Source organism: Oreochromis niloticus, linkage group LG5 (genome assembly GCF_001858045.2).
Source record: "Oreochromis niloticus isolate F11D_XX linkage group LG5, O_niloticus_UMD_NMBU, whole genome shotgun sequence".
Classification (NCBI taxonomy): Eukaryota; Metazoa; Chordata; class Actinopteri; order Cichliformes; family Cichlidae; genus Oreochromis; species Oreochromis niloticus.
The window spans coordinates 10,737,043-10,763,977 of NC_031970.2; the positions used below are offsets into that span (position 1 = coordinate 10,737,043).

At 39.6% G+C, this 26,935-nt stretch overlaps 1 protein-coding gene across 1 annotated transcript in view; it reads right to left on the reverse strand.

The window, feature by feature from the left end:
- The window catches only part of eif4g3a (eukaryotic translation initiation factor 4 gamma, 3a), an 86,780-nt gene that overhangs the window by 37,905 nt on the left and 21,940 nt on the right, over positions 1-26,935 (reverse strand). Inside the window, 14 exon segments of the mRNA XM_025907023.1 lie at positions 2,068-2,192; positions 2,422-2,710; positions 4,858-4,946; positions 5,759-6,526; positions 7,105-7,360; positions 8,589-8,618; positions 8,620-8,715; positions 10,462-10,565; positions 10,803-10,914; positions 12,465-12,644; positions 14,702-14,725; positions 15,270-15,290; positions 23,089-23,121; positions 26,283-26,375. Coding sequence (XP_025762808.1) covers positions 2,068-2,192; positions 2,422-2,710; positions 4,858-4,946; positions 5,759-6,526; positions 7,105-7,360; positions 8,589-8,618; positions 8,620-8,715; positions 10,462-10,565; positions 10,803-10,914; positions 12,465-12,644; positions 14,702-14,725; positions 15,270-15,290; positions 23,089-23,121; positions 26,283-26,375 — 2,220 coding nt within the window.

Below are 26,935 nucleotides of genomic sequence, written 5' to 3' on the forward strand. Positions count from 1 at the left end.
TCTGGTAATATTGGCAACAGGGCAAGATGAGCCTAATGAGTGTGTGTGAGTGTGTTTGTGTGTGTGGAAGGATGAATTTCTAACCCGGTAGTCACTTTTAAAGGTGGCCTCCAATAAATGACAGTCATACTACATTATCAGTCTATGGTTTATGTGTTCTTCCAGCACTGGTAATAAATTATGCTCGGCTTGTTCTGCGGGCCGCACAGTAAGAAAAGTCAGAACCAGATGTGGAAGGGGAGGACAGAAGAAAGGAACGCAGGAGAGAGCGAGATAGTTGTGGGGGAGGAGAGAAGAACAAATCCAGCTCTTTGTCTTTCAGCTGTCCTTGACTTCCTCTCGACTCTTTTCCAGTGAGATTTCACTTTCTCCCACAGAGAAAATGAGACTTTGGGATTGTACCAATCAACTGTTCGCCGGTCTGGTTGTTCTTTTTGGAGAGATGGGGGAGGGGCATGTGCTCTTGACACTGCCAAGTGTGACATAATAGCAATGTGATTTTAATCAAAACAGCATTTCTGCAGGCCATATGCTCCACCCATACATATGTGTGGATTGGAGGAACAAACCGAACTTGTATCTTTGATCCAACGCAGAAACTCACAAACTAAAATAAGGTCTATTGTTGCCTGTTGACATGTGGTTAAAAAATCCTTTTCATCCGTTTCACAAAAAAAGGTTTATTTGAAACTAATGCTACAATTAATGATTGTTTTCAGCACCATTATTTTTTAATCTTTTAAAAACAATGGCATTGTGAATAATGCCCAGAGCCTGCTGTGATTTCTGTGTTTTATGTTTGTTCTTTTTTCCTCGACCAACAGTCTAAAACCCAAATGACAATAAATGCACAACGCTTTAAACTTCACCTTTGAGAAGCCGAAACCACAAATATTTTTCAGATCAATGAGATAGAGTTGACTGTTTGGAATTAGTCTACATCATGGAGAACATTTGTTAATACCTTCAGATCAGGGGTCAGCAGCACACCTCTTCCACCCCCTGCCGTGAGTGCAACTGCGCTTCTTTTCAAATACATGCTGCCAGAGACCATCAAGACTCGTCATTCACTGGTGTATGCTATTTAAAATCCAGTCTTTTGGATTTTGCTGCAGTGATTTGGTGACTTTGAAGGGAGCAGAACCGCATCATACTGCATTTATTCCCTTCATACGGTTTAGGAGAGTTGCAGATCACCCGAAAGTCCATCGATAGTGAAAGGGACAGCTCTTGCTTCGAGCACTGCCAAAGCGAGAGCTAAATTTAATACACCTCATGACCACCATGGGCCTCCAGCTACTACACTACAGCCTGCTTTAGGAGGAGAGAAGTCCATCCACTCATTTTCTTAGCTCCTCATCCAAGCAGGGGGATATGACCTGGATAAGTTACCTGTCCATCACAGTGTTAACACAGACAACCACATGCTAACATGCGCACTTAATGCCAGTTTAGAAACACCAATCGACCAAGTATATTTTTGGACTGTGTGGGAAGAAAAACTAACAGAGGGATTTCATGCAGGCACAAACGCCACACAGCAACGCCCCAACCAACAAGGAGGCTAAAACCAAGAACCTTCTTACTGTGAGGTGACAATACTAATCATTGTACCATCAAAGTCCTCCAACTAAAATGAGACACTGCTTTTGTTTTGTTTGCTTCTTAATGTTCTGAGGCCTAAAGACTCACTGAGCACCTTTATAACGCACACATCAATATGCCCTCCTCAGACAAAGATGCCCAAAACCTATTATTTTTTTGTCACTAAATTATTTAAGTGATAAGAGAGTGGTGATACATTTGGGATTTTAGCTAAATGTCAGCTGAAGTCTGGTAACAACAAGTCTGCTTCTGGGAATAAATAACAATAATGGAAAAAATAAAGAAAGGATTAGCCCAAGACAACAGAGATGGGCCTGTCAAGGAAGTTACATATTTGCTAAAAAAAATAAAATAAAAAATAAAAACCTGACAACATTTTCAACAATCTATTTATTTACACAGATGTCAGGCTGTTTAAAGCTTTATAAATTCTGCAAGACCGCTGGGCTATCTGTAGCTTACCTTGTCCAGCACCACATCGCTGATCGGTGGGAGCCCTTCAGGCTTCTGTATGCAGGCAGGCATGAACTGGAAGCCCAACAGAAACTCTCTGTTATACTGACGTTTCCCACTGGGTTCAGTCAGGTCTGGACAGCCAAGCAGGATTGAAGAGGAAAGTAAAGGGGAAAAAAAAGGATAAACAGATATGAGAAAAAGAAGTGCTGAGCTTTTCATATAGAGGAAGCTCTAAATATAGAAATATAAAGACAAATATTTTTATTTGTAAATCCAGAACTCAATCCTTTGCTCCCTGGATTTTCATTTTGCCATGGGTCATTTAAAAACGTTGTTCACACAGACTGTGGTCCTTCTCACCTTCCATGTCTGGAGGAGCTCCAGTGGAGTTCTCCTTGTCTCCAGGGGTGGCTCCGCTGTCGCTGCTCTCCGTCTCCGAGGTGTGGCCTGCTCCGTTCCTGATTGGCTCCAACTCTGCTTCACCATTTTCCTCCGGAGCAGTGGACTTTCCATCAGCTTCTAGACTGCTACCAGGAGCAGGAGCAGGGGCAGAGGTGAAGGCTGATGGTAGGGGCGCTGGGCTGCTGCTCAGAGGAGCTGACTGCACAGCCTGGTCTCCAGCAGGCTGATCTACTGGCTTAGACTCATCCTATGAGGAGGCAAGATTCCATTATGGTCTGAGCGTGTTTAAATTAGGGTTAGGGTTACACTTAAACATATATTTTTAAGGTGTACCTGTAACGTATTTGCAGGGCACACTTGTAAATGAAAGCTTAGCTTTGAAATGGGTATTCACTGATTAAATTAAGGTCTACCTGTTTATTTTCAGGATAGACCAGTATATTAAATCTGCTCAGAAGCTACTGTTCTGCAGCTCTCCAGGAAATTATTATACAGGTTTCAAGTGCCAAAAAATATATACATATTTACTGTAAAATAAACATCTGGAAGTCCATTACATATTACACACCAAAATGATACTTCATAAAAAAAGAAAATGTGAAAACTGAAGCACAACATGCTGCTTTTAACAGACTGCATCAATGGTGACAGCGTTCAAAGACATCCTGCTGGTATCATTTATTCCCCTTTACCCTGTCCCCACAGTCATTTAACTAGAATTTGAATACCCAGTGCTTTTAGCAGTCCTTATCGTGGAGACTCAAACGCCATCTATGCACATAAACAGCACAACAGGAAGCACTGAACTTCCTCTGAGTAATACAGCAGAACAAATAAAATACAAATACAGTCTACTATCAACTCAACTATAATACTTGTATTATAATATAAATTCCATTAGGTTATTATATAAGGATGTAACCTTTTCACTTTTGGCTGATGTATGGGAAAAGCTTGTTTAGTAAACAACCCGCTGTATTCTTCACCTTTCTTTTGGTTAGTTATGCAGTTTTAGGGAATAACAGCACATTTCACCCCGACAATATAGCTCATTTCACTAGTGTGATTGCTGCATGCAGAACCCAAACAACATTAAGCGGTTCAGCTGAACTTGGCCAAGGTATGTATGCAGTGTGACTGCTATTCTTGAGAATGGGACTCATATGCTTTAACAGCTACCTTCATCAAAGTTTACAAATCTATAACAAGGTGTGTCACCACTTCTAAAAATTGTCTAAATTAAACAACTAAATTTCTAAAATCAACCTCACCGTGCTCTTAAAAAACCTTGACCATGAAAGAAAAAGAGAAAGGGTGCCAGACAAAAGTTGAGATGTGGAAACAAAACTGAAGCGTACTCAGACAGCTTAGTGCAGTATGAGCGCAGCCCAGCAGGTGGCATGGGAAGGGAAAACAATAATGCTAGGACATGGTACAAGACAGCTACACACAGAGTATAACCTTCATCAGAGACCTAAAAAAAATTCAAATCAAACAGTGCCAAAGGTGTGGAGATCTTTTCTGAAACACCACTTATACATGGCAGGGAAACACCACTCTGAAACACCACAATATTTTCAGTCAGTGTAAAGGGTTTCCTCTCTTTTTTTCCTCTTTGGACTCTTTGTGTTTGTCTCCTCGTGTGCTTTGTGTATACTATACTAATGTATCTGTTACTAAACCTTCTATTTTTACATATAAACTTCTGGCTTCCAGCACTGAGATGAGCTGAGAACAGAAACAGATAATGAACTGTTTTAGGCTTATTTATTATCTACGCTCCTAAGGTTTTATGTTTAAAACCTCTCTGTGTGACTCTTTTTGTTTTTTTGAATAAAACGGCTCATAAAACCTGTTCAGCATAGACTAAAAATAAGCTATTTAAAGCCCTTTATTTGTTGGCCAGTATTTGGCGGTGTTAGAACTCCGCCACAGCAACAAGCCTGTGCAAAACCATAAAAGAAAGGAAACGAGAGTGGAACGGAGATGGTTTTACATGCAGTGGGCTGGCTGAGCAGTGGAGATGATGGATAACTCCTTGCTGACGATAACAACACCCCAAAGTCATTTATGTCTGCTTCCCTAACCACACATGTGGAAACATTTTCCACTTGAACTATTGCCCACATTGTGCCTTTCCTCCTCTCTCCCTCTCACATTCCTGTAACACTTTGCAGGACTACTCCAAAATGAATTGAGACACAATAAAAACTATTTTGGAGGAAAAAAAAATCACAATATCTCAAAAAATTATTGTTTATTTGTCCACAGACTATAAGCCACTTCTCTCCAGAGGCTAATAAAAAATAATCTACAATTTGATGTCAAGCTCAATTCCTAGGTTTTCTTTCCTCTCTTCATCCTGAATTATGAGTTAAGAGGCCAACTTCTTACCTCATCCACATTTTGAGGTGCATCTCCAGTAGAGGTCCCTTCATTTGGTTTTCTCCAGGTCTTTGGTATTGCAGAAGCAGTCTGATTAACTACAGGGAAACAGAAACGCAGGAACTTAAAATCACTTGCAGCCAGTCAGTAAACAAGCAAGTCATGAGGGATTTAAAAGATCAATTTGATTTAGTAAGAATGATGGCAAGGAAAGCATCTTTTTACTCAAGTTACAAACCCATTACGTTTTATCAATCAATCAATGCTCCATTTCAGACAGTTTTTACTACTGTCTCTATGATTTCAAAGAGAGGAGCTGTCCTTAATATGGCTCTAACCTTCAGTTTGAAAATTTTGACAACCAGAAGAAGACTGAGTTAAAGGGAGACTAGCTAAATTTGCTTATTTCAGCTAAAGGTCTGCATCCAGATCCAGTTAAAACAAACAAGATTCATAGAGAGAAATGAAAATAAAAGGTCGACATTCAGTGGGTGCAATGTCGAAATGGTGTGACACGAACATGACCCTCAGTTTATTCAGTCACTCAAAATAAATAAAGATTTCATAAAAAGCCCATGTTTGCTATCAAACAAGTAAAAACAAGAAAGTGTTAAAAATATTTCCCCTAATTTCCATGACTTGACTTCCTTTCCTTTTCCTGTGTTATGTTTTGTTTGATTGTGGCCTACTGAGGATCAGCTATTTTAGCACAGTGTTTGAAAAGAGATTATCTGCAAAAACGTGCCTTATGGATGTACCCAAGGCCCACTTAATTCAGCTATTTATGTATAACATCATAAAATAGTAATGGACTCATAAAACAGCCACTCATTGGCTTGTCACTGCCACTTAGTTTATAGCACGCTTTTAAAATGCCACATGCAATCAAGAACTTAAATAGACACAGTACCCGTAATAGGACTCTTCCTGGTGAGTGCTTGTTGCTGGGACTCTGTTTTGCTGTCAGTAACACCAGCGTGTGCCTCTGCCCCTCCTCTAGAGATGAGGTCTTTAGTGTCTAAGGACTTGCTCAGCTCATCAGCCTCTGCTGTGGCCTGCACTAGAGGCGGAAGGCCAGGAGGGAGCATAACTGGCAGAGTTGGGACAGGGCTTGAGGTCAGGGTGACTGGCACCACAGCCACAGGTGCCATAGGGGAGAGCGTAGCAGCAATGGGCACCTCTGGCCTCACATCAGAGGGCAACGTTTCAGAGGAGGAGAGCTCTCTGTAAGCAGGAGCAGAGGCCTGGGGCTGGAGAGAAGGCTCATGAGCTTGAGTGTCCAGCTCAGTCCCAGAGTCTGCAAGGCCGTTCAAAGCCTTGGGTGCCAGCGATGGAGAGGCAGCTAAAGTTCGTGGGGCATCTAAAAGAGGCTTGTCTGTGTTGGGCATCTGAGGTGGTGCCAAAGAGGGCTTGCTCTCCCCAGCAGAGGAGGAGGCGCTGTGAGAAGATGCTGAAGTAGTGGACTCCCTGGCTGAGGGACGTTCACTAGTGTTGGCGACTGCAACTGGGAGAGTGACAGGGCGTGCCAGAGAAGCAGGGAAGGGAAGCTCGGGCTCGGGAGCAGGAGAGGGCTCAGATGCAGGAGTATTGGCCTCCAGTCTCTCCAAGGGAGCGTCAGGCTGCACAAGCCCAGGTGAGGAAGACTTCTGGGCAACTGGCTCCAATTTTGGCAAGTCATCTAAGAGGAGGAAGAAAAATGGTTTCAGAATTCGGTCAGCACAGCTCAAGGTTTTTCCAATCAGAATCATGTATAAACACAGCTTTGTGTTAAAACATTACCAAATAAATAAATTAAAAAAACAAACAAGAGGGACCAAAATTCAACCATTTGCACAAGATATTGTTAACAGAGAAACTCCCGTGAAAGCTTGTCAAATCTTACAGGTATTTACAGGAAGAGCAGGAGGCGCTGTTGATTCAATACTCATTTGAACATGAAATGAAAGTGAAAGCACTCAATGTGCAATGTGTCAAAGTGATCTTTAAAATATCTGATAATCACCAAGATCAAAAGAAATACAGCTATAGGGAAACGCTGGTTGCCGTTACAGATAAAGAGTTAGGGCAGTAAAATCATTGATTCATCAATTACATTACGTTAGTATTTTTTGAGCACCTAATGGCATGTTTTTACCATATGTACGTACCTATAGTTACATATGCATGTATGTATTATGTAGTGTAATAGGATTGGGCCCCTATGTGTTGGGGAGTTTTAGATGACTTTTAAGGACAAAAGAAGCGTTTGGGGCAGACCTGGCCCTGGTTTGGTGTCTGAAGCCACAGCTGTCAACGGCTGCTGTGGCTGCTGGGGCTGTTGAGACTGTTGGGACTGCGGTGGTTGTGGTGACTCCAACGTGTAGTTTCCAGGATGGGTTTGCTGTTGCGGAGGAGGCTGAGGCTGAGGCTGAGGCTGCGACTGCTGCTGCTGCTGCTCCGGAGTCTGGCTGCTGCTCGGCTGCTGCGATTTGAGGTAGAAAATGTGAGGATAATGAGGGTGCGGCCATAAAAACTAGCAACACAGAAAACCAGAAAGAGAGGCACAAAGATGCAGGCAAGCACGCACACAAACAAATAAACAAGCCCAAATGCAGAATTAAGCAAAAATAAGAAGTCCAACAAGGTAGAATAAGAGAGATGAAAGACAAGACAGGAGAAACAGAAAGACGGAGAATGAGGGATGCGAGAGGAATGGCAGGAGGAGAGGAGAAGCTCAGGACGATGCGGAATTAAAGCACAGCGAAAAGGGGGTAGATGCATTAAAAATGAAATTGGGAGGGGGCACAAAAAGACAGAGAAAAAGAGGAAAGACACTGTTAACATCCACAGAAGGACACAGGGAGGAAGAAGTCCTAACATCCCTCTCAGAATTCAGAATCCAGGGAATCTGTCTCATTTGGGCTTTTCTTTTTACCTTTTATTAAAATGTGTAAATAGAATTAGAACACTAGATTTTCCATATAAACCAGGGGTACTTTTCATTTTTTATAAAGCAGCAGTATGAGTAGTCAGCGATGTAAAGACCAGGAATGAGTACCAACACATTTCCATATTTATCTTAGCAGGATGCCAAACAAATTCAATTTTTTATTTTGTTTATTTGCGCAAGAATAGATTGAACAGAGTTAGTACAATCTGCAACCTGAGTGGATTCTGAGGAAGGAGTAGGAGTATAAAGAAATTACATATGCAATCTACTGTAAAAGGTAGTGAATGAACAGAAACAGTGAAAGGAAGAAAAGCAGGTTTAAGATTAACAAGAGCTGTTAAACAAGATTACAACAAACTTACTTATTGGTATGAGACCATCACATGCAGAGTGATATTTACAAGTTATGAACCACCTCCATATCTACACATACTGTATGTGGCATTTAATAATGATGTAACTTTGTTATTATCTTTATGTGGGCTTTTTAACTTTTATGCTCCCAGAAACAGGCTGAGAAACCAAGGGAATGAACACAATAAATGTTCGAAGATTTACTTTTGAATATTGGCCATGATTAAAATACAACAGGCATGTAACATTCTGGGCTGAAAGCCCTCATGAATTTCTTATGATAGGGCAAGATGGCTGAATAAACTGATCCTGTCTGACACACACGGTGGCAGAGAGGAGATTAGAGCAGAGAGCTCACACTACAATCAAGTAATATGAAACCTTGCACCTCTCTAAATACTTCTACGTAACTACTGCAGGTGAGAGGTGAGTGAGGATATTCCAGAGTAAGCCATACCTGTGGTGGGGTTGGTGTAGAGGAGGGGGGGACCGACAGGAGGCGTTGAATTCCTGCTCCCTGAACCCCCTGCCATGATCTCCTCTGTGATATCCTTGCCACCTTGATTGGGGTCACGGATACGGATCTGGGAGGACAATGGCACAAAAGAAGAAAGAAAAAAAAAAAAATCAGACCTTACTAAAGCACTCAAGTCTTACAGCAATCCTGCATCAGCAGTAGATGATGTATTTTATCAGCTTAGAAAGGAAGGAAACAGACTTGGAGTGAATCTCACACTCAAATTGGCTGTAAATGATGATATAATGACCAGCTTTTAATTCAACAAATACACGTATGTTATACATGCTAGAATACACGCTAGCAAAACTGTTAAACCCGGTAATATCTGGTACTTTTCAACATAATTCTCGCTGGACAAGTCAACCATCAAAAGTTGGGTTGACTTGTGTAGACTGAACTTCTACACATACGAGAGACGAGGGAAACTAAGAGACAGTGAGGAGTTTCTTTCCAACTTTCCAGCATGAAGAGAAAACACAGCCGGAGAGCACAGTTGGCCTTCTTTACATATAGGAATGAATGAATTACCTTAAAGTAAAATGCAATTAAGTAGGAACAGTAGACCAAAAAGACACAACTGCTAGCTTAGGGGTAGAAGTGTTTCCTTAATAAAAAAAATAAATAAATACTCAGGCTTCGAACCAGTCTGGAGTCAACCCCGAATCAGCGGGTTACCACTAAGTGGATTTTCAGGTAAATAAGGAAAAAAACAGTCTCAGCTTCCTGAAAATCTAAGTCATATGGTATTTACAGTGCCACGAGAAAATATCCAGCCTCTTTCAGATTCCTTAATCTTTTGCATCATAAATTATCATTTAAAAACTGCAGCTCTCCAGCATGAAAAGGCACAAATTAAAAGTCCCTTTAACATGTGACTTCTATTGTGTGGCTTCCTCTGTTTTGTATATATTCCTCTTGTTTTTATTTGTTCCTATTGTCTTACCATTTGTATTTCCTCCACAGTTTGTGTGAGTCCCCACAATTTTACTGTACAAGTAAAATGACATTAAAAGACTATTCAATTCTATTATATGAAGAGGAAGTATTTACTCTAGTTATCTTTTACTAATATTAAAACTTGCTTGATGATCTAAAACCTTTAAGTCTGACATGTGCAAAAAACTAAGAAATTAGAAAGGGGGCAAATACTATTTCACAGCACTCTATCCTCGGGGTGCCTCCCTTCTGCTACTTTACAGGATACAACACCAGCTAATGTCATAGCTAGGTCCCAGCCAACGTCAACAAATGACCAGTTTCCAGCCCCAGAGACAAAAAATGAAGCATATCCAGCTGACAAAGAGACAAATAAATGGCACCGTAAGCATACCTAAAGGAAACTGTGTTTAGTCAAACTGCAGCCTTGTTACTAGGGTGCTTGGCCAACGCCTACCTATACAAAAGTACGCAACAGGATGCTGACTCCAGTTCACTTAAAAGTTACAGGTGCCATTACGAAGAAAGGTTTTCTAAAAGTTATACAAAATTTCTTTAATATTTATGTAAAGGAAGCCTACTGAATGATGTCAGATTATTGAAGTAGTCTGTCATCTTTTTATTTGTGATAGGCAATGTATCTTTTTGCAGATGAACCAAAATCTTCTTCAAAGGCTTCTAAAGAAAATCATGCAGGTGAATAAAAAAAATGAAAAAATAGCTGAAATAATTTTCACTGTGAAATCGTTGAAATTCTTATGTTTATGTTGTATGAACTGACTTTGAGGTAAAATCTGTCCAAAAAAAGAAAAAGAAAGAAGTATTGTGTTAACTTTTGCCTTTAAAAAAATTATAGAATTAATAGGATACTCACTGTTTTCTTCTCACGCTTGGTTGGTGGAGGTTGCTGTGGTGTAGGCACTATGATAGGGGGTGAGGGGGGGTAAACAGACTGTCCTGGGTAGTAGGGTGGACCAGCTGTGGGAACGGGAGCAGGGACAGAGGGTGAGACAGGTGGGTGGTACCTGAGGGGATCTGAATGAATTTACAAGAAAAGACAAACAAGAACAGAAGAAAGGACATCTTAGTTAAACCTTACAGCACCTTGGGCACACAAGAGAGTTAGTGAGTGTTTGTACTACTCTGTCATTAACTGAGATTTTATGGGTACAGGACTAACACTGCATGTTTATCTGTGTTGCATTAGTGACTCACGATATGGGGCTGGGTACTCCCCTGGCCCTGGTCCAGGATAGAAGGTGCCAGACCCTGGGGGCTGTACAGAATACTGTTGAGGAGGTCCCACGTAGGGTGTACTGGGGCGGTACTGTATAGAGGACAAAAGAGTGAGACAACCAATGAAAACAAGACAGGTACTGAGCAGTTTAGTCTTTTTTTTTGTCCTTTTTCTTTTCTTTATTTTTAGTATTTGTGGGTTTTTTATGGGTTTTAATGGTGTTTTTAATGATCCTTTGAATAATCCACTGAATTCTGTCTAGACCAGTTTATTATGATCTTTTAGGAATCTTTAAGGGTTGTTCAGAGGATATGCAAAATATTTGTGCATAAGACAAAGGGCAATGCTGCTTCTGCTGCTGCTGTGCAAACATTATCTAATGTGGAGCTATGAGTATAGCTGAGACTCTGCTATAGACATAAAGACTTTGCGTGTAGTTTTACTCTTATATACTAGTGGAATAATTCTGCATGAATGAAACTGCACAGTTCATAAATAATTCTCATTTATGTTACACCAGAGCTTGTAGTAATCCCATTGTTCATTCTCTGTCTGAAATAAACTATTTTCCCTCCCTTTCGGATTACTTTTGGCCCACTTCTTTTCTGATTGGCTGCCATTTGCAAACAGAAGATTTCAACAGCAGGTGGGAGGGGCTTCTCTATTATAAGCTAGAACTTGTTGGAACAGTTTGAAGCTTGGGCTTTTGGCTCTCATACCTGAAAATTTGCATTCACCGAACTTGTTATTCGAAACTTTGGCTACTTTTTATATAAGCACCCACTACTGTAATAGTATAACCATCCACTGACTTTTACACTAATGACTCCGTGTCATGGGGACAGCAGTCTAAGCAGAGATGCCTTCAGGTGGATACAAAGGCATTCCCAAACTAGCTGACAAATACATTCTATCTAGTGTGCTCTCGGTCAGCTCAAAGATCTTCTCCTGCATGGATGTGCCAGAAACACGTCCTGAAAACACCTTAAGCAGCTGCTTTTGATGCAAAGGAGTAACTGCCCTACTCTATGGAAGAGACCACATACACTTGAGAGGATGTCACTTCTACTTGAGAGAGCTCTTTCTTAACCACTACAGACTAGCACAGCTCAATTTCTTTGTACATCACAGTGTAAATATATATGACAGAAGATAAAGAAGATAAAGCACACTAGGGCCACTTTAAGCAATTGTTAATGTAATCAACAACTTTAATCTTAAATATGGCCATTTGTTTTTATTGCTGGGTGCCCGGTAAAATGTTTTCCTGACACCTTAAGTTTGAATAATTAAATATACAGCCACCAGATAACTGGATGAGGTTAGCACAAAGAATGAAAATGGCAGAAAAACAACTAGCCTAGCCGTTTCCAAAGGTAATAAAACCGTTATAACACCACCTCTGCAGTGCTCTAATTTACATATTATATACTATTTGAAGTCTTACTGGAGCTTCAAATTAAAATAACACAGAAAAGTTGATTTTAATACTCTTGGTGGAAACTTTCCGATACATGCCTTTGCTGAAAACTAAAAATAAATGTAAGGCCCAATCACAGTTAAAGAAGAATTGCATTGATAAATAGATAGAGCAACTATTTTAGTAGTCTTAATTGTACCTATAATTGTGACTTCTTTACCTGTGGGATGTAGTACTGTGCAGCCTGGGGGGAATGGAAAGGCATGGGCGCCATGGTCATCATTATTGGTTGATTAGTGGGGTAGACGGCTGCTGTGGGAGCTTGTGAGCCAGGCCGTATCGAGGGCGTGTTCGTCGGGATGGTGGGCCTTGCAGGTTGCATTTGAGTCCTCTGAAAAAACTGAAGATAACAAGGAAGAAAAAACAGAGAGAGAAACAGCAGAAGACATTGAATACTACCCCAGAGACAAAGTCTCGTTTCAGCAGTCTGTCATGCTTTTTCTAAACTACAAGGAAGTAGATTTTTTAGACCTTTACTCAGATTTGGCTTTTATCAGCAGCTTAAAAAGGGCCAATAACCACAGCTTTTCCTGAAAGCAATGCTGCAGACAGGTCAGACTGTTTCATTAGACCTATTCTGAAGGTCAAAAACACTTTTGTGCCACTTTTCCTCCAAAAATAACCAATAATCTATTCCTTGAATTATTTACTAAACATCTCTCTGAAGTTTGGATTATATATTTTAGCTGGCAAGAAATGTGATGAATCAGATGAATATTTACAAAGTAGTGGCACCAGTCTGAATTTAGCTCACTTTACACACTCAAGTCCTTAATGTTTCATCCTGCCACAGCCGTCTAACCAGCGGCCTTAAAAGCACGATTAAGTCATTCAAACAGAGATGACATTTGAGTAAAAAAACATGCCCACAGCACAAAACTGCAATCATCCGACTCGGTCAAACCTCATGTGTACATTGCTGTCGTGATCCCTGGCAGCTTCACAATGTTTCTATTGTTAAAGTGTCCGACATGGTCACGATTGAGGTGGTGGATCGTTTAGGATCGTATTTCCAAGACCAGATCAGAATTGAGTCAAGAGACTGTTGTCATATCTTTCTCATTACAAATGTTTGTTCTACCAATTCAGAGTGAAAAAAAAAAAAAATCAAGTAAATAAAGATTGTTTTCTCTGTGCTTTATTTCAGCTCTGTTGTGTATGCTACTGTCTTCACACCACTTCCATTCATGAATGTAACACAATCAGGGTTAAAAAATATTTTTATCACAATTCTGGTGATTTTCCTGTTTGGGAATGATGGAACTGACTTTTTCCATCAAGCAGTTATGATGTTTCTCCTGTCAATAACAAATCCTGTTGCCATTTGCTACTAAGTCGAATGGGATAGATTAAAATATTAACTATAAACATTGGTGTGTTAATACATTGTTTTGAGTCAAACTTCCGGATATTTTACCCGTCTCCTGTGTTGCCTTTTTTAATCACAGTGTTATTTGGGATTTGTACACAGATGGAGATTTTCTGTGGTATGAATATTAGTAAGATCACAGTATAGCTGGATAAGCAACCTGGAGACGAGAGATAAAACTGTTCCTCTTTTGACTGCTCCTATTACAGGTTTCCACAGTATATCATCTGCCTCCATCCCACCCCAAACCTTGCATCCTCTTCTATCTCATCAACCCACTACATCCAAAAACCTTCTCTGTGGACTTCTTGGTCACTTTTTGTCTTTTGGTAGTGCCACCATCTCCAAATCATACATCATAGCAGGTCTCAATACTGTCTTGTAAAACTTCACTTTCACTCTTGCTGCTATCCTTCTGCCAGAAATCACAAGACTGGAGATAGACCTGGTTATAGTTTCCTGGAGAAGGCCCTAAAACTTAAAGGACCTGGAATGCACAACTAGAAAAAAGTAAAAGCTCAGACTTTTAAGAGCCCTTAACTATGGCTTTTGTTTTGGCTAATCTCGCAGCTGTACAGAATGTGTGGCACAGGCCACTGACCTGCTCGTCATGCAGAAATATGGCCTTTTCTGGTATGTCAAAGAGAACAGAAAGAAAAACATACAATACTCACAGTCACTCCAGCTACAGTGGCTTTTCAAATACATGTCACAATCACTTAAAAGTTAAACATCAGAGAGGGTCTGTATTTGATTAGCCCAATGAATTTAATATGCTGAAGCTTTGTGTGCCGGGCCTGAAGAAAGACCACCACCAACAGCTGTGACCGACTTCCAAATAAGCAGGACTCAAGCTGGGAATACCCAACCACAGTCACAGAGTGCCTCAGTGAAGAACAGAATGGAGAGCAGAATAAACAATGCTGTAAAACAGTCTAAAAATATCCAGGAGGGAAATCACCTTTAACATAATAAATCAACTTCAATGGTTTTATTGTAAATAGCTCTGTGAAAATCTGGGAAATTACCGGAAAAGTCATTATCAGTCTCTGCTGGCAAAGCAAGAGAACGAGACACAGACAAAAAAAATTGAGAACATTATTAACACAAAGGAGCTTTGTCACTTAAAAACAGGCTTAAAACAATCACTAAAACAACTCCCCCAACAAGACTGTAACCATATATACATAAATTAGTCACCTATACAACATAAAACATATTTCCAAGGCAGCAAACACATTTCTTTTCACAAAGGACATAAAATTAACTAAAAGAACAAATACTCGGGAGGGAATATACAGTTTCTCTCTAATTGTGCATGCTGTTCATTTAACTGTGCAAGGTGATAAAGGATGAGTAATGAATGGGGAGAAAACTACAAAATTATAAACTGAAAATTCCACTAATGATCCTCCACGGGATAAAAGACAGGACATAGGGATAATATGATGATAAAAGTCCACCTTACTAAGAGTACACTGCAGTGAAGATGAAGGGGTGTATAGGGTAAAAAGTCAGGAGGGATGGGATTATTTGAGCATGATCCTCATCATGCCATGCAGGTCTGCAGAGACTTTAGACAAAGAGGTAAATTACCTGGATGGGCCTGAATCCTCCCTTGGGTATTGAAAGCAGGAAAAAGAGAAAAGCCAATAGGAGACCATACTGGTGAGACTTAAGCAGCCACACACATCAACAGAAAGCTGTCCCATTACTTCTATCTAAATGACACAGTACCTGGTTCGGAATCACTTTGGCAATATAAATAACTAATATATATAAAATAATCTCAGAAAATGTGATTTGTAATAATTGGGCAGTAGAGCAGGAAAGACTCAAAAGTCACAGTCAAAATGTCAGATCGGTATTTCACTTGTGGCCATGTGGCACCCAATGTAACATGCACAGATTCACATGCACATAACTATTATTTAAACATGCATTTTAGAAAGGGTTTCTTTGCCAATTGGGATGATTAAACCCCCATGACAATGAAGTGGGACTTCTCTGCTCCAGAGGGATCTCACTGTCACCTGAATCACTGGCTCAGCAAGAGGGGGGGAGTATTATGTGCTGTATGAACGATGAGTTGCAGACACGTGTCTATATTATGGAGCAGATGGGCTTCACTTCAGTCCCCTGACCTTCATATGTTACTAGAATTGCCACCAGAGTTTAGGTGAAACCCAGGCAACAACCTCCTGGGATGAAATCTGAAAACAAAGCAAAACTACCAAAAACAACACATGTTTCACAGTCAAAAAATTTACTCATCCTTGCAGATGATATGCCTCGCAGTGGTTTGGTCCATTGCCTACCATTCCTTAAATTCATTTAGTTTGCAAAGAAATAAACATAAAGCACAGGATGTGTATGACAATGTTCTTTTCTTCTACCCATTAATAAAATATTTATATTTTTTGCATTTCATTAACTTCATAGGTGAATTTTTTTGCTTCAATGCAGCTACCACATTGTTAAGTAGCAGCCACTCAAATTAGTCCCCTAATACGGATTTTTGACCACAGTTTGTTTGGCATTTATTTCCAATATGGTTTGTATCAGTAATTGTGCTATTTAGCACTAATTAGCAGGTATCTGTGTCTGGGGAATGCATTCGTACATTCAATAGATTCACCTTGCTAACAAAGTCCTTCTAATAATAGCGTTTCTCGCCACTGCTGACCCACTGCAGAATTCTCCCACAGACTTTACTTCAGGAGTACTGCGTCTCTCTCTTAACATAACCACTTTACTGTGATACTTATATTTTTAACATATTGCTAAAACCAACTCCTCAAACTCAAAAGAAAATGCTGAAAATGAGTATCTTTAAACCATTTAGGGTCACTGGGTTATTTAAAGTTACCTAACTTTAGTTTTTAGTCTATGACAAAATATTTGAGTTAACTGAAAAAACGGAAACATTTTTTTCAAACTTAGAAAATGAACAAAATTAAAAATATAGAGGAAATGTCCTTAATTTTCATCTTTTGGATTTGGTTTGGTCAAATTTATCAACACAACCAGCCTGAGGAGACTTTGGTGCATGTTTAATGAGATTTAAGATATCTGCATGACAGTGAGTCAACCGCCTTCAAAAAGTGCTGTTGTTATGTCATAATATCTTTTTTGATTTTCCTAAATCTTGTCCCTGACAAAAAAAACCCTGTATGATGATTTAAAAAATATAACTAAAACTAATGAATTCTTAACAAAATCATAATAATAAAAACTAAACTGAAATGATCAAATTCAATCTGGAGTGTAAGAGAACCCACGCAGGCACAGGGAGAACATAAAAACTCAAAAATCCACACACAAAGCTCCCAGGAGCCAGTGGATTTAAACCCAGGACCTTCTTGCTATGAGATCAACATGCTTCACAGCTCAAATCTAATAAATAAATAATACAATTAAAAACTTTGATTAGTGAATACAAAATACAGTAGCTCTGGGGTTGCAAATAGGATAAATTCACACTTAAAATTCAGATTTGCAGAGTCATTTCCAGTGAGAAACTCTCAAGCAAACAAATGTTTATTTTAGTGGTAACTAATCTCCAATAGCTCTGCTCTTTTGGTTCTTACACGTACAGACAGAAGTTGTGCTGAAAATCATAACAGCAAGTAAAAATCATGCTTACTTGTAGACAGACTTATCTTCTGGCCAAATAAATGTTTGGATCTCTATGCTCACTTTACAGTGCATTGAGTGTGTTTCACATAAACAATAGCTGTTTTCTCTGTTGGTATAAAAGGCCACTGTTTGTCTCCTTCTTCTTTCCGATTCCACTTCCGTGGTGGCACAAGAAATTCCAGCACCAATTTGTGACAGCCAGAGCATGCACTTGTTTATGTGTGCGTGCAACTGTGTTTGTGCCAGTAAACACGCCGGCTACACTGTGATACCATCCTATTAATAGACTAGATGAAATTTGTCTACACTGAAGCAACCAGAAGGTGAGGATGTTACACAGCAAGTGACAGGGGGCACATCTTGTGGACCAGTGGGTGTGAATAACACATCAACCTCATAAACGGGCAGCTGCATGAATCATAGTGGTGTGAATCAACAAACACAAAGATAACAGCAAGCCACATGGATTGAATGTCAGGAACCAGACATGTCTAAGACTCTTAGCATCCACAAGGTAATACACAAACGCCATCATAAATCCCAAACTGCCAGACATGAACACATCAACATGCCCTCCTATTGACTTTGGTTTACACAATGTCTACAGTCTAACAGGATCCATGGTGTTATTTACACAGGTATCAGCTATCACCACAGGAAAATGGGGCCAATCCACACACAATTTTTCTAGGCTCTTTCCTTGATTGCAGCCTACCTGACCACTACCTATCCTTTATAACAGCACCTTCTTTAACACTGAAAAAGAAGTTAAAAAAGCAATACCTTGGTATTTATAGTGAGAACGAATTCCAAAAATTTGACAGATTTAGCCATATGAATATTGAATGTTTCCGTTTCTTTTTTTAGGAAATATATTCTATCCAGCGGGTTAAGTGGCATATCATGATTCTCCTGTTTGCATTAACAAAACTGGAGAAATGCCTTAAAATTAAGGCAAGGATTATCACAATAATTCTCTACTATGAAACTAGTAATTTGGTGTCAGATTGATGTCTGCTCCAAAGAAGAGCAAGAATTGACATGCACCTCGAATTACCTGTTTGATTAACACTTGAACAAATTAATTTTAAAAAGTAGGTCCTTTCAATTTCGTGCAACTGCTGTTTAAGGGCATTTGAGCGCAGAGTGAATACTTTTAACATAATGTGTAGTGAATCCAAATTATAAAAACTGTAAAAAAAAAATGTCTTCCATTCAATTAGAAATAAAACAATGGATACTGGAAGTGTCAAATGAAATGATTCAAAAGAGACACTTGGCTTAGGCCGCAGTCACACAGGCCTAGACCCAACTATCTGGCCACCACAGGTCACTATAGAAAAATGTATATTTCCTGACCAGTTGCTGAATGGTTGCTGGTGAAATTGGTTACAAAGAGGTATGCACTGCTGTACTGAAAACCTGCTTACAGTTGCTTTGTTTGCTGGCAGACTACTGCGGGTGAGCATGATTTGGACGGACGATCCTGACTTGTCTGCAAAGACTCGCCTACTACAGTAAAGCGTGAAACTGAGAACGTTTGCTTTCAAAGTCAAAGCTGAGCTTTCTGGAACTTTTACCCTGAAGACCAACATTCTCCGTTTCCAGTTTTACTACCACTTATTGCTGCTTGGTTACCTAAAGAGCATGGAAAGGAAGCAACTGGACTTTATTAAGTTTCTTAACCTCCTAGGACCTGGCGTCCACATATGTGGACATCACATTTTGGGTTATTTAGACCAAAATACTCAATTTTGCTCTACATGGGCCTGATATCTACTTAAAAGGACATTATACTGCTACTGTTCTATCAAAATTTTAAACGAATATCCTCATATGTGCCTCTTATTTTTCTTAAAAACAAAAATAAGGTAAAAAAAAAATATCTGGAAATTCTTTGTTTTTATATTCATTGGGCCCCAATATGCCCAAATATCCAAGAGAAATTAAAAATGCATGTCGTGGAAGAGTTCGGGTCTTAGGAGGTTAAAGAAGTTTCACCTCTCATCCCAGAAGCTTCTTCAGTTCTAAAACCTCTCCTGGGTGGAGAGTCCCAGGTATTTAAACCATAGTGGGAGTTTCCCCTTAAGAGGGTCATTGACCCAGTATTGATCATGTGGCTCATCACATGAGCCAAGAATTGAAAAAGGGTGTGGGTCATTATCAGCAGAGGTTTCAAATGAAACCATCGTCAGACCTTGCCTCACCCTGTCACGTGACATGTTGTGATCACCTGACGCAAGACGTGAGTGGGGGTTAAGGCACCTAGGACGGGATCTCAAAACTGCATTGTAGGTGGCAGACAGCTGGTGTCGTAAGCCACCTCCTCCGTTCAAGGATGGTCATTCACAGTAGACATAGATCGCTTCTTTCAATCCTCTTTCAAACCATCATCCCTCTCTGTCTCTATTCTAAAATTTGAACATTGGGATCCTTGAAAAAAGTGCCCTTTATCCTTTAGATGCAGATGTACAGCTGAGTCTTTTCCTATCGAGATGGGTCTTCTATGTTGTGCCATGGGTTTATAGAGTGGCTGTTTGGTTTCCCCAAGTAAGTCAAGAAGGATAACAGCAGCTCTATGATAAAAATGTATGAACCAACAAAACATCTCCATCAAAGTTATGAAAAGAAGAAAATGTTGAACTTATAAACCAAAACTTTCCAACGTGGTTATACAGGGAGTGCAGAATTATTAGGCAAATGAGTATTTTGTCCACATCATCCTCTTCATGCATGTTAGGGCTGTGCGATATGACCAAAATCTCATATCCCGATATTAAGACATCTATCGTCCGATAACGATATAAATCACAAAAATGTGACATTTTCTGTAAATTCTGTGAATCTCGGGCAGCTCGACTTGCGTGAAGTGTTTCCAGCTGGGCGTCGCGTAGTCGAGTGTTTTAACTGATGCATGAAACGATACATTTTTAGACATAGGTTGTAACGGCGCCGTTTTCTTTGTGAGTATTTATTACACAGCGTGCTGCGGGGAAAAGCCTGTTCTAACGTTTGAGTCTAAGGTTTATTTTTAGCACCTGACAGCTCTTTTTTGCTTCTCATCCGTAAATACTCTGCATCTTTCACGTGATTCAGTTTATTTTGAAAAGTCTCAACAGGATCTTGAGCTTTATTGTGAAAGGTTTATGTGGAAAATAAACAAGCGGACACGAGGTGGTTTTACCGTCGTTGTTGCTAACGACAACGCATAAAAACAAGCGCTTGTCCGTCTGTAGTGTGGTTATATTAAATATAAGAGAAAGAGAGAACTTTAGGAAATTAATATAGCCACTACAGTGACCATCAAAATAATGAAAAAATATTGCCGTAAACAGTTTATTTTGCGACACCACGAAACAAACGATAGAAAAACATCTATCGTTTCATTTTACGCTATCGTCATCCGATATATATCGTTATATCGAACAGCCCTAATGCATGTTGTCTTACTCCAAGCTGTATAGGCTCGAAAGCCTACTACCAATTAAGCATATTAGGTGATGTGCATCTCTGTAATGAGAAGGGGTGTGGTCTAATGACATCAACACCCTATATCAGGTGTGCATAATTATTAGGCAACTTCTTTTCCTTTGGCAAAATGGGTCAAAAGAAGGACTTGACGGGCTCAGAAAAGTCAAAAATAGTGAGATATCTTGCAGAGGGATGCAGCAGTCTTAAAATTGCAAAGCTTCTGAAGCGTGATCATCGAACAATCAAGCGTTTCATTCAAAATAGTCAACAGGGTCGCAAGAAGCGTGTGGAAAAACCAAGGCGCAAAATAACTGCCCATGAACTGAGAAAAGTCAAGCGTGCAGCTGCCAAGATGCCACTTGCCACCAGTTTGGCCATATTTCAGAGCTGCAACATCACTGGAGTGCCCAAAAGCACAAGGTGTGCAATACTCAGAGACATGGCCAAGGTAAGAAAGGCTGAAAGACGACCACCACTGAACAAGACACACAAGCTGAAACGTCAAGACTGGGCCAAGAAATATCTCAAGACTGATTTTTCTAAGGTTTTATGGACTGATGAAATGAGAGTGAGTCTGGATGGGCCAGATGGATGGGCCCGTGGCTGGATTGGTAAAGGGCAGAGAGCTCCAGTCCGACTCAGACGCCAGCAAGGTGGAGGTGGAGTACTGGTTTGGGCTGGTATCATCAAAGATGAGCTTGTGGGGCCTTTTCGGGTTGAGGATGGAGTCAAGCTCAACTCCCAGTCCTACTGCCAGTTTCTGGAAGACACCTTCTTCAAGCAGTGGTACAGGAAGAAGTCTGCATCCTTCAAGAAAAACATGATTTTCATGCAGGACAATGCTCCATCACACGCGTCCAAGTACTCCACAGCGTGGCTGGCAAGAAAGGGTATAAAAGAAGAAAAACTAATGACATGGCCTCCTTGTTCACCTGATCTGAACCCCATTGAGAACCTGTGGTCCATCATTAAATGTGAGATTTACAAGGAGGGAAAACAGTACACCTCTCTGAACAGTGTCTGGGAGGCTGTGGTTGCTGCTGCACGCAATGTTGATGGTGAACAGATCAAAACACTGACAGAATCCATGGATGGCAGGCTTTTGAGTGTCCTTGCAAAGAAAGGTGGCTATATTGGTCGCTGATTTGTTTTTGTTTTGTTTTTGAATGTCAGAAATGTATATTTGTGAATGTGGAGAGGTTATATTGGTTTCACTGGTAAAAATAAATAATTGAAATGGGTATATATTTGTTTTTTGTTAAGTTGCCTAATAATTATGCACAGTAATAGTCACCTGCACACACAGATATCCCCCTAAAATAGCTAAAACTAAAAACAAACTAAAAACTACTTCCAAAAACATTCAGCTTTGATATTAATGAGTTTTTTGGGTTCATTGAGAACATGATTGTTGTTCAATAATAAAATTATTCCTCAAAAATACAACTTGCCTAATAATTCTGCACTCCCTGTATATGGCTGCTGACAGCGGTCTCACACTGGCATTTATTGATGATTTCACTGCTGATGGAAGCAACTAGATGAATGCAGACGTACACAAAAGCAGTCTGTGTTCTCAGATACAAAGCGTCTGATGACGACTATATGCCCGAGACTTCAAGCTGTCGTTGACTGAAAAGTATTTGCTGCACACCATTAATTATGAGAATTTTGTCTGACTTGATGAGTTTCACTCTGATTACTTTTAAACACCTAAAATTTAATAACTGATTTAAAAGGTCTTCATCTACCACACAGTCCTTTATCGCTTTTAAAACTAGTAATATAATGAATAACACTGGTTGGTCCGTACTCTGCTGTAGACTATGTGTGTTTGAGAAAATATGAAACTCAATAAACTAACAAAGTTATATAGTTTAAAAAGCATTAAATGTCAAGGTTTCTTGCAAAATCTTGTGCAAAACATACTACTTTTTCCACTTAGAAACCAAAGGCATCAATAAATTAAAAGCTGATAAAGGCCAAATAACAGTTACTGGAAGGAACTAATTTCACCCTCAACATAAAAATAAACATGAATAGTTCAAAAACAGAATCAGGAAACAGCTCAGTGCACCTGACTGGATATCTTGATTAACTAGCAGCACGGAAACATCCCATGACAATTAAACCCTCTTTAACTGTTTCCAAGATTCTTGAAGGCTTTTAAATCTGAGACTTTTTTTCTCCTAAGGAACAGCAGACGCCCCACAAACAGGCCATTGCCAGCAGGGCCCAGCAAACTGCTTTGATGATGATGATGCAAGAGAGAGAGCAGGAGGGGCGTACAGCAGGGGTAAATTACCTGATGGTGGGTTGGTCGAGGGCCCGTAGCAAACTGGTGGGGGAGGGAGGAGAGGTCCAGCAAGGAGATTGAAGCAGTGATGGCAAAGCGGGGAGAAGAAAGAGCATAAGAGAGACACAGATACAGTATAAGATGAGCAATGGAAGCCGACGCTTGGAAGTACAACACAAAACCACAGAGCTACAAAGCTTTAGAGACACATGGCACATGATGCAACACTAGTTCTCAGTCACAGCATGCATTTGCAAATAATAGCTTGCAATTTTTACTTGTAACTACCACATTGAATATAACAGATTTTAAGGCCAGCGAAGACACTGTGAGTAAATATCAAATGCAGAAAAAATAAATTTGATCGTTTAAGGCATACTGCAGTGAAATAAAATGTCTTAAGTGGCAGAATTTAAAACAAGACTTACTTTCTGTGTAACTGCACACTGACTTATTTCCTGTTAGTCATGTTCTTCTGATACAGAAAGACTTACAAACAATGTAAATAACACAATATAATACTGACATATTTTCTTCTAGGCTTTTTGTGGTAAGATTTTTTTTTTTAAAGATCATTCTCGCTTTACAGGTTTTCTTTCAACTACACTGAACACAGAGCAGAAAATAGTCTGATTTTACTTTTAAATTGCAGACAAAGAGAAGCAACACCACCAGCTAAAATGTAATAGTTTGTAGAAAAAGTAAATAAAAAACAAAACAAAAAAACCCCCCAAAAAACTGCTTGGTAGTTATTAGCATACTTAAAGTGGACCTATGACGGTTTTCAGTTTTTTTCCCCAATTCAAAAAAAGTTGGAACGATTTCTAAAATATAAATTAAAGAAAAATTGCAGTTATTTGCAAATAGAGATTGCAATTTAGAAGTTCAGTTCCTTGGAATTGTTCATCTGCCTGCCTAACAATCGTGCTTATCTGTTCCACTGACGTCTGATGCATTTGCATTACGACGTCATGTACACGCTCCATACTTTGGTTTGGAAAGTATCCAAGATGGCATCAAGAGAAGCGCTCAAAAAAAAAAAAAAAAAAAAAAAAAGATGACGCGAGGGCCAGTTGCAACACAAGCAGAGCTTTGATCACAAAAAGGGGGGGAAATATCTCCAACATGCCCAAACATTTGACCACACAGCTAAATTCATATCAATTCCCATCCCTATTTGCAAACCACATTCACCTGTATTTTATTCACAACAATACAGAAAACATATCAAATGTTTAAGCTGGGAAAATGTACCTTTTAACAAGCAAATTTTAGCTTATTTTGAATTTGATGGCAGCAACATGTCTGAAAAATGTTGGGACTTGTTTTTACAACCGTCTGTAAACGTCTAGGAACTGAGGAGAGTAGTTGCTAGAGTTTTGACAGGACAATGTTACCCTACTCTAAAAAGTCTAGCTGCTCAACAGTTCTGGGTCTTCTTCGTCTAATTTTTCATTTCATGATGCTCCAAATGTTTTCAGTTACTTAAAGGACTAGACTGCATGGAGGACAGTTCAGCAATCAGACCCTTCTACTACAAAGCCTTGAGCATTGTCTTGCCGAAATGCAAGGGCTTTGCTGAAAAAGACATCATCTAGATGACAGCAGATATTTCTCTGATGCCTTTCCAAATGTGCAAGCTTCAAATTCTATAGGCACTAATGCATTCCCAAATCATCTGAGATGTAGACTTTAAAACTGTGCTGATAACAAACCAGATGGTCCTTCTCTTTAATCTGATGGATGCAGTGTCAATGTTTTCCAAAAAACAGTCAAATTTTGATTTCTGATTGCAAACAGTTTTCCGCTTTGCCTCAGTTCATTTTAAATGAGGCTTAAACCAGAGAAGACGAGAACATTTCTGGATCATGTTTGGATATAGCTTTTTCTTCACATAGAGCTTGAACTTGCATTCGTGGATGGTATAGAATTCAGAGACAATGATTTCTGGACCAACATTTTTATACACCAGTTAGTGACTTGCTGCCAATCAACGTAATTAGCTCTAGTGGTTTCTTTTATGTATCACTTGCTTTTTCAGCCAAGTTAGTTGAAATGTGATGCTGCCAAAATCTGTCATCAAACTTTAAAATCTCAGTTTAAACATTTGATATGATTTCCATTTTTTTTTGTAAACCAAATATGGGTTTTGAGATTTGCAAATCATTGTGCTCTGTTTTTAAATGAAAATAAATTCCAACTTTTTTGGAATTGGGGTTTGTGTATATACTCCTACAGTGTTGGATCTCCACATTAAACGTGTCAAAGTTTACAAATAATGAGGTAAGCATATCCACAAGTAATCCCTATGAGAGAAAAACAGAAACCCCAACCCATATGCTTTTTAAATCTTCTGTTTGTGAGAGGCAGCCAATCAGACGAAATCTAACTTAAAGGGAAAGGAGGTGAAATCATTCATTTCAGTCAGAACAATGGGACCCAGTATTTATGCAAAGCCATTGTAGGAAAGTCCAAGAATAAAATAAACTGAACTAGAAATGAGCCCAACAGGTCCACTTTAAGGTTCCCCTAGAAAGCGAGTAAAGCTTAGATAAAGAATTGCCACTTTAGTGTAATATACATTCCTTTACTCTGCACAGGAATTGTGCACGATTGTGCACAATTTCCCGCTTGTGGGACTAATAAAGGTTATCTTATCTTATCCAACAGCCTGAATTTAACATGATGACAAACCTGACAACACCTGAACAGCTCTTACCTCACAGCTACTCATTAATTGCTTAAACAACATCTAAATTCTGATTATTCAAAACATGATAAAAATACTGATCCCAGGACTGATCTGAATTATCTTTCCTGTAGCTAAAAGTTAATTTTCTGCTATTTTTCACTGTCAGTAACTGTATAAAGTACTAAATGCAGATGAAAGGTGGAAAGAAAAAAAAATACACCCAAAGAGACTCATTTCCAACATGTTACCACCAACAACAAGCCCATAAACAGCCTCTATGGAGACAATGAGACAGACCTTATTAAATAAATATAGCCTCTATCGAGGTACCTCAGTGCCACAATCAAGCTAAATCAATCATCAACTTACGTGGATTTTGTGGCTTCTAAAAAGTGAAAATTTTCTTACTTCGTAAATTTTCTGCTATCAAACAGAATTCCACTAAAACCCAAGACTGTTTGGGTTCTTGGAGGCAGATGTGCTGTAAATCCAGCACCAGAGTGGCACTCACCGGGCGACTCTGTGGCTGTGCATTCATTGGCTGCGTCTGGGGAGAGTACACTAAAGGTGTGGAGCCAGCATTTTGCCCAGGGTTGTATGGAGACTGTAAAAAGAAGAAATAGAAGCGGAAAAAAGAAGGCTTAATGTATACTGAGCAAAAAATGTGCAGCAATCAGTCCCTAGTCATTTAAGAGAAAGGGCACTGCAAAGGACCTAAACTATAGTCAACACACTAAAACACAGCACTAAATAATTTTGGATGTAGCTGGGAGAAAGTGTTTTCAATCAGGGTTTATGTACTGTGCAAAGATAATTGGTACCCCCAAGGACTGCAAATCCTGTGTTCCTTTATTCTTCATCTAGTGTGCAGCGGAGCTAAGCAGAGGTGGGTTTAAGCAGATCTGCGTACTCTTCTTCAAGCTACTGCTGCTGCTGGTACGATGGTGATAATTTAAGTTTGTGTTGGCTGACAAAACTATTTATAGAAAGGCTGGTGAGTGACTAGAGCTGCTTTGGGGTGAGGCAGTGGGCCATTAGTTTATCATGGTAAAAAGGAAGAACTGGATTCCTTGCAAGCATAGTCACATTCTTCCAGAGAAGCTGAGTCACAGAGTCTACATGCTTTAAAGTGAAAGCAGCAAGGCAGCAGCCGTGTCACTGTCT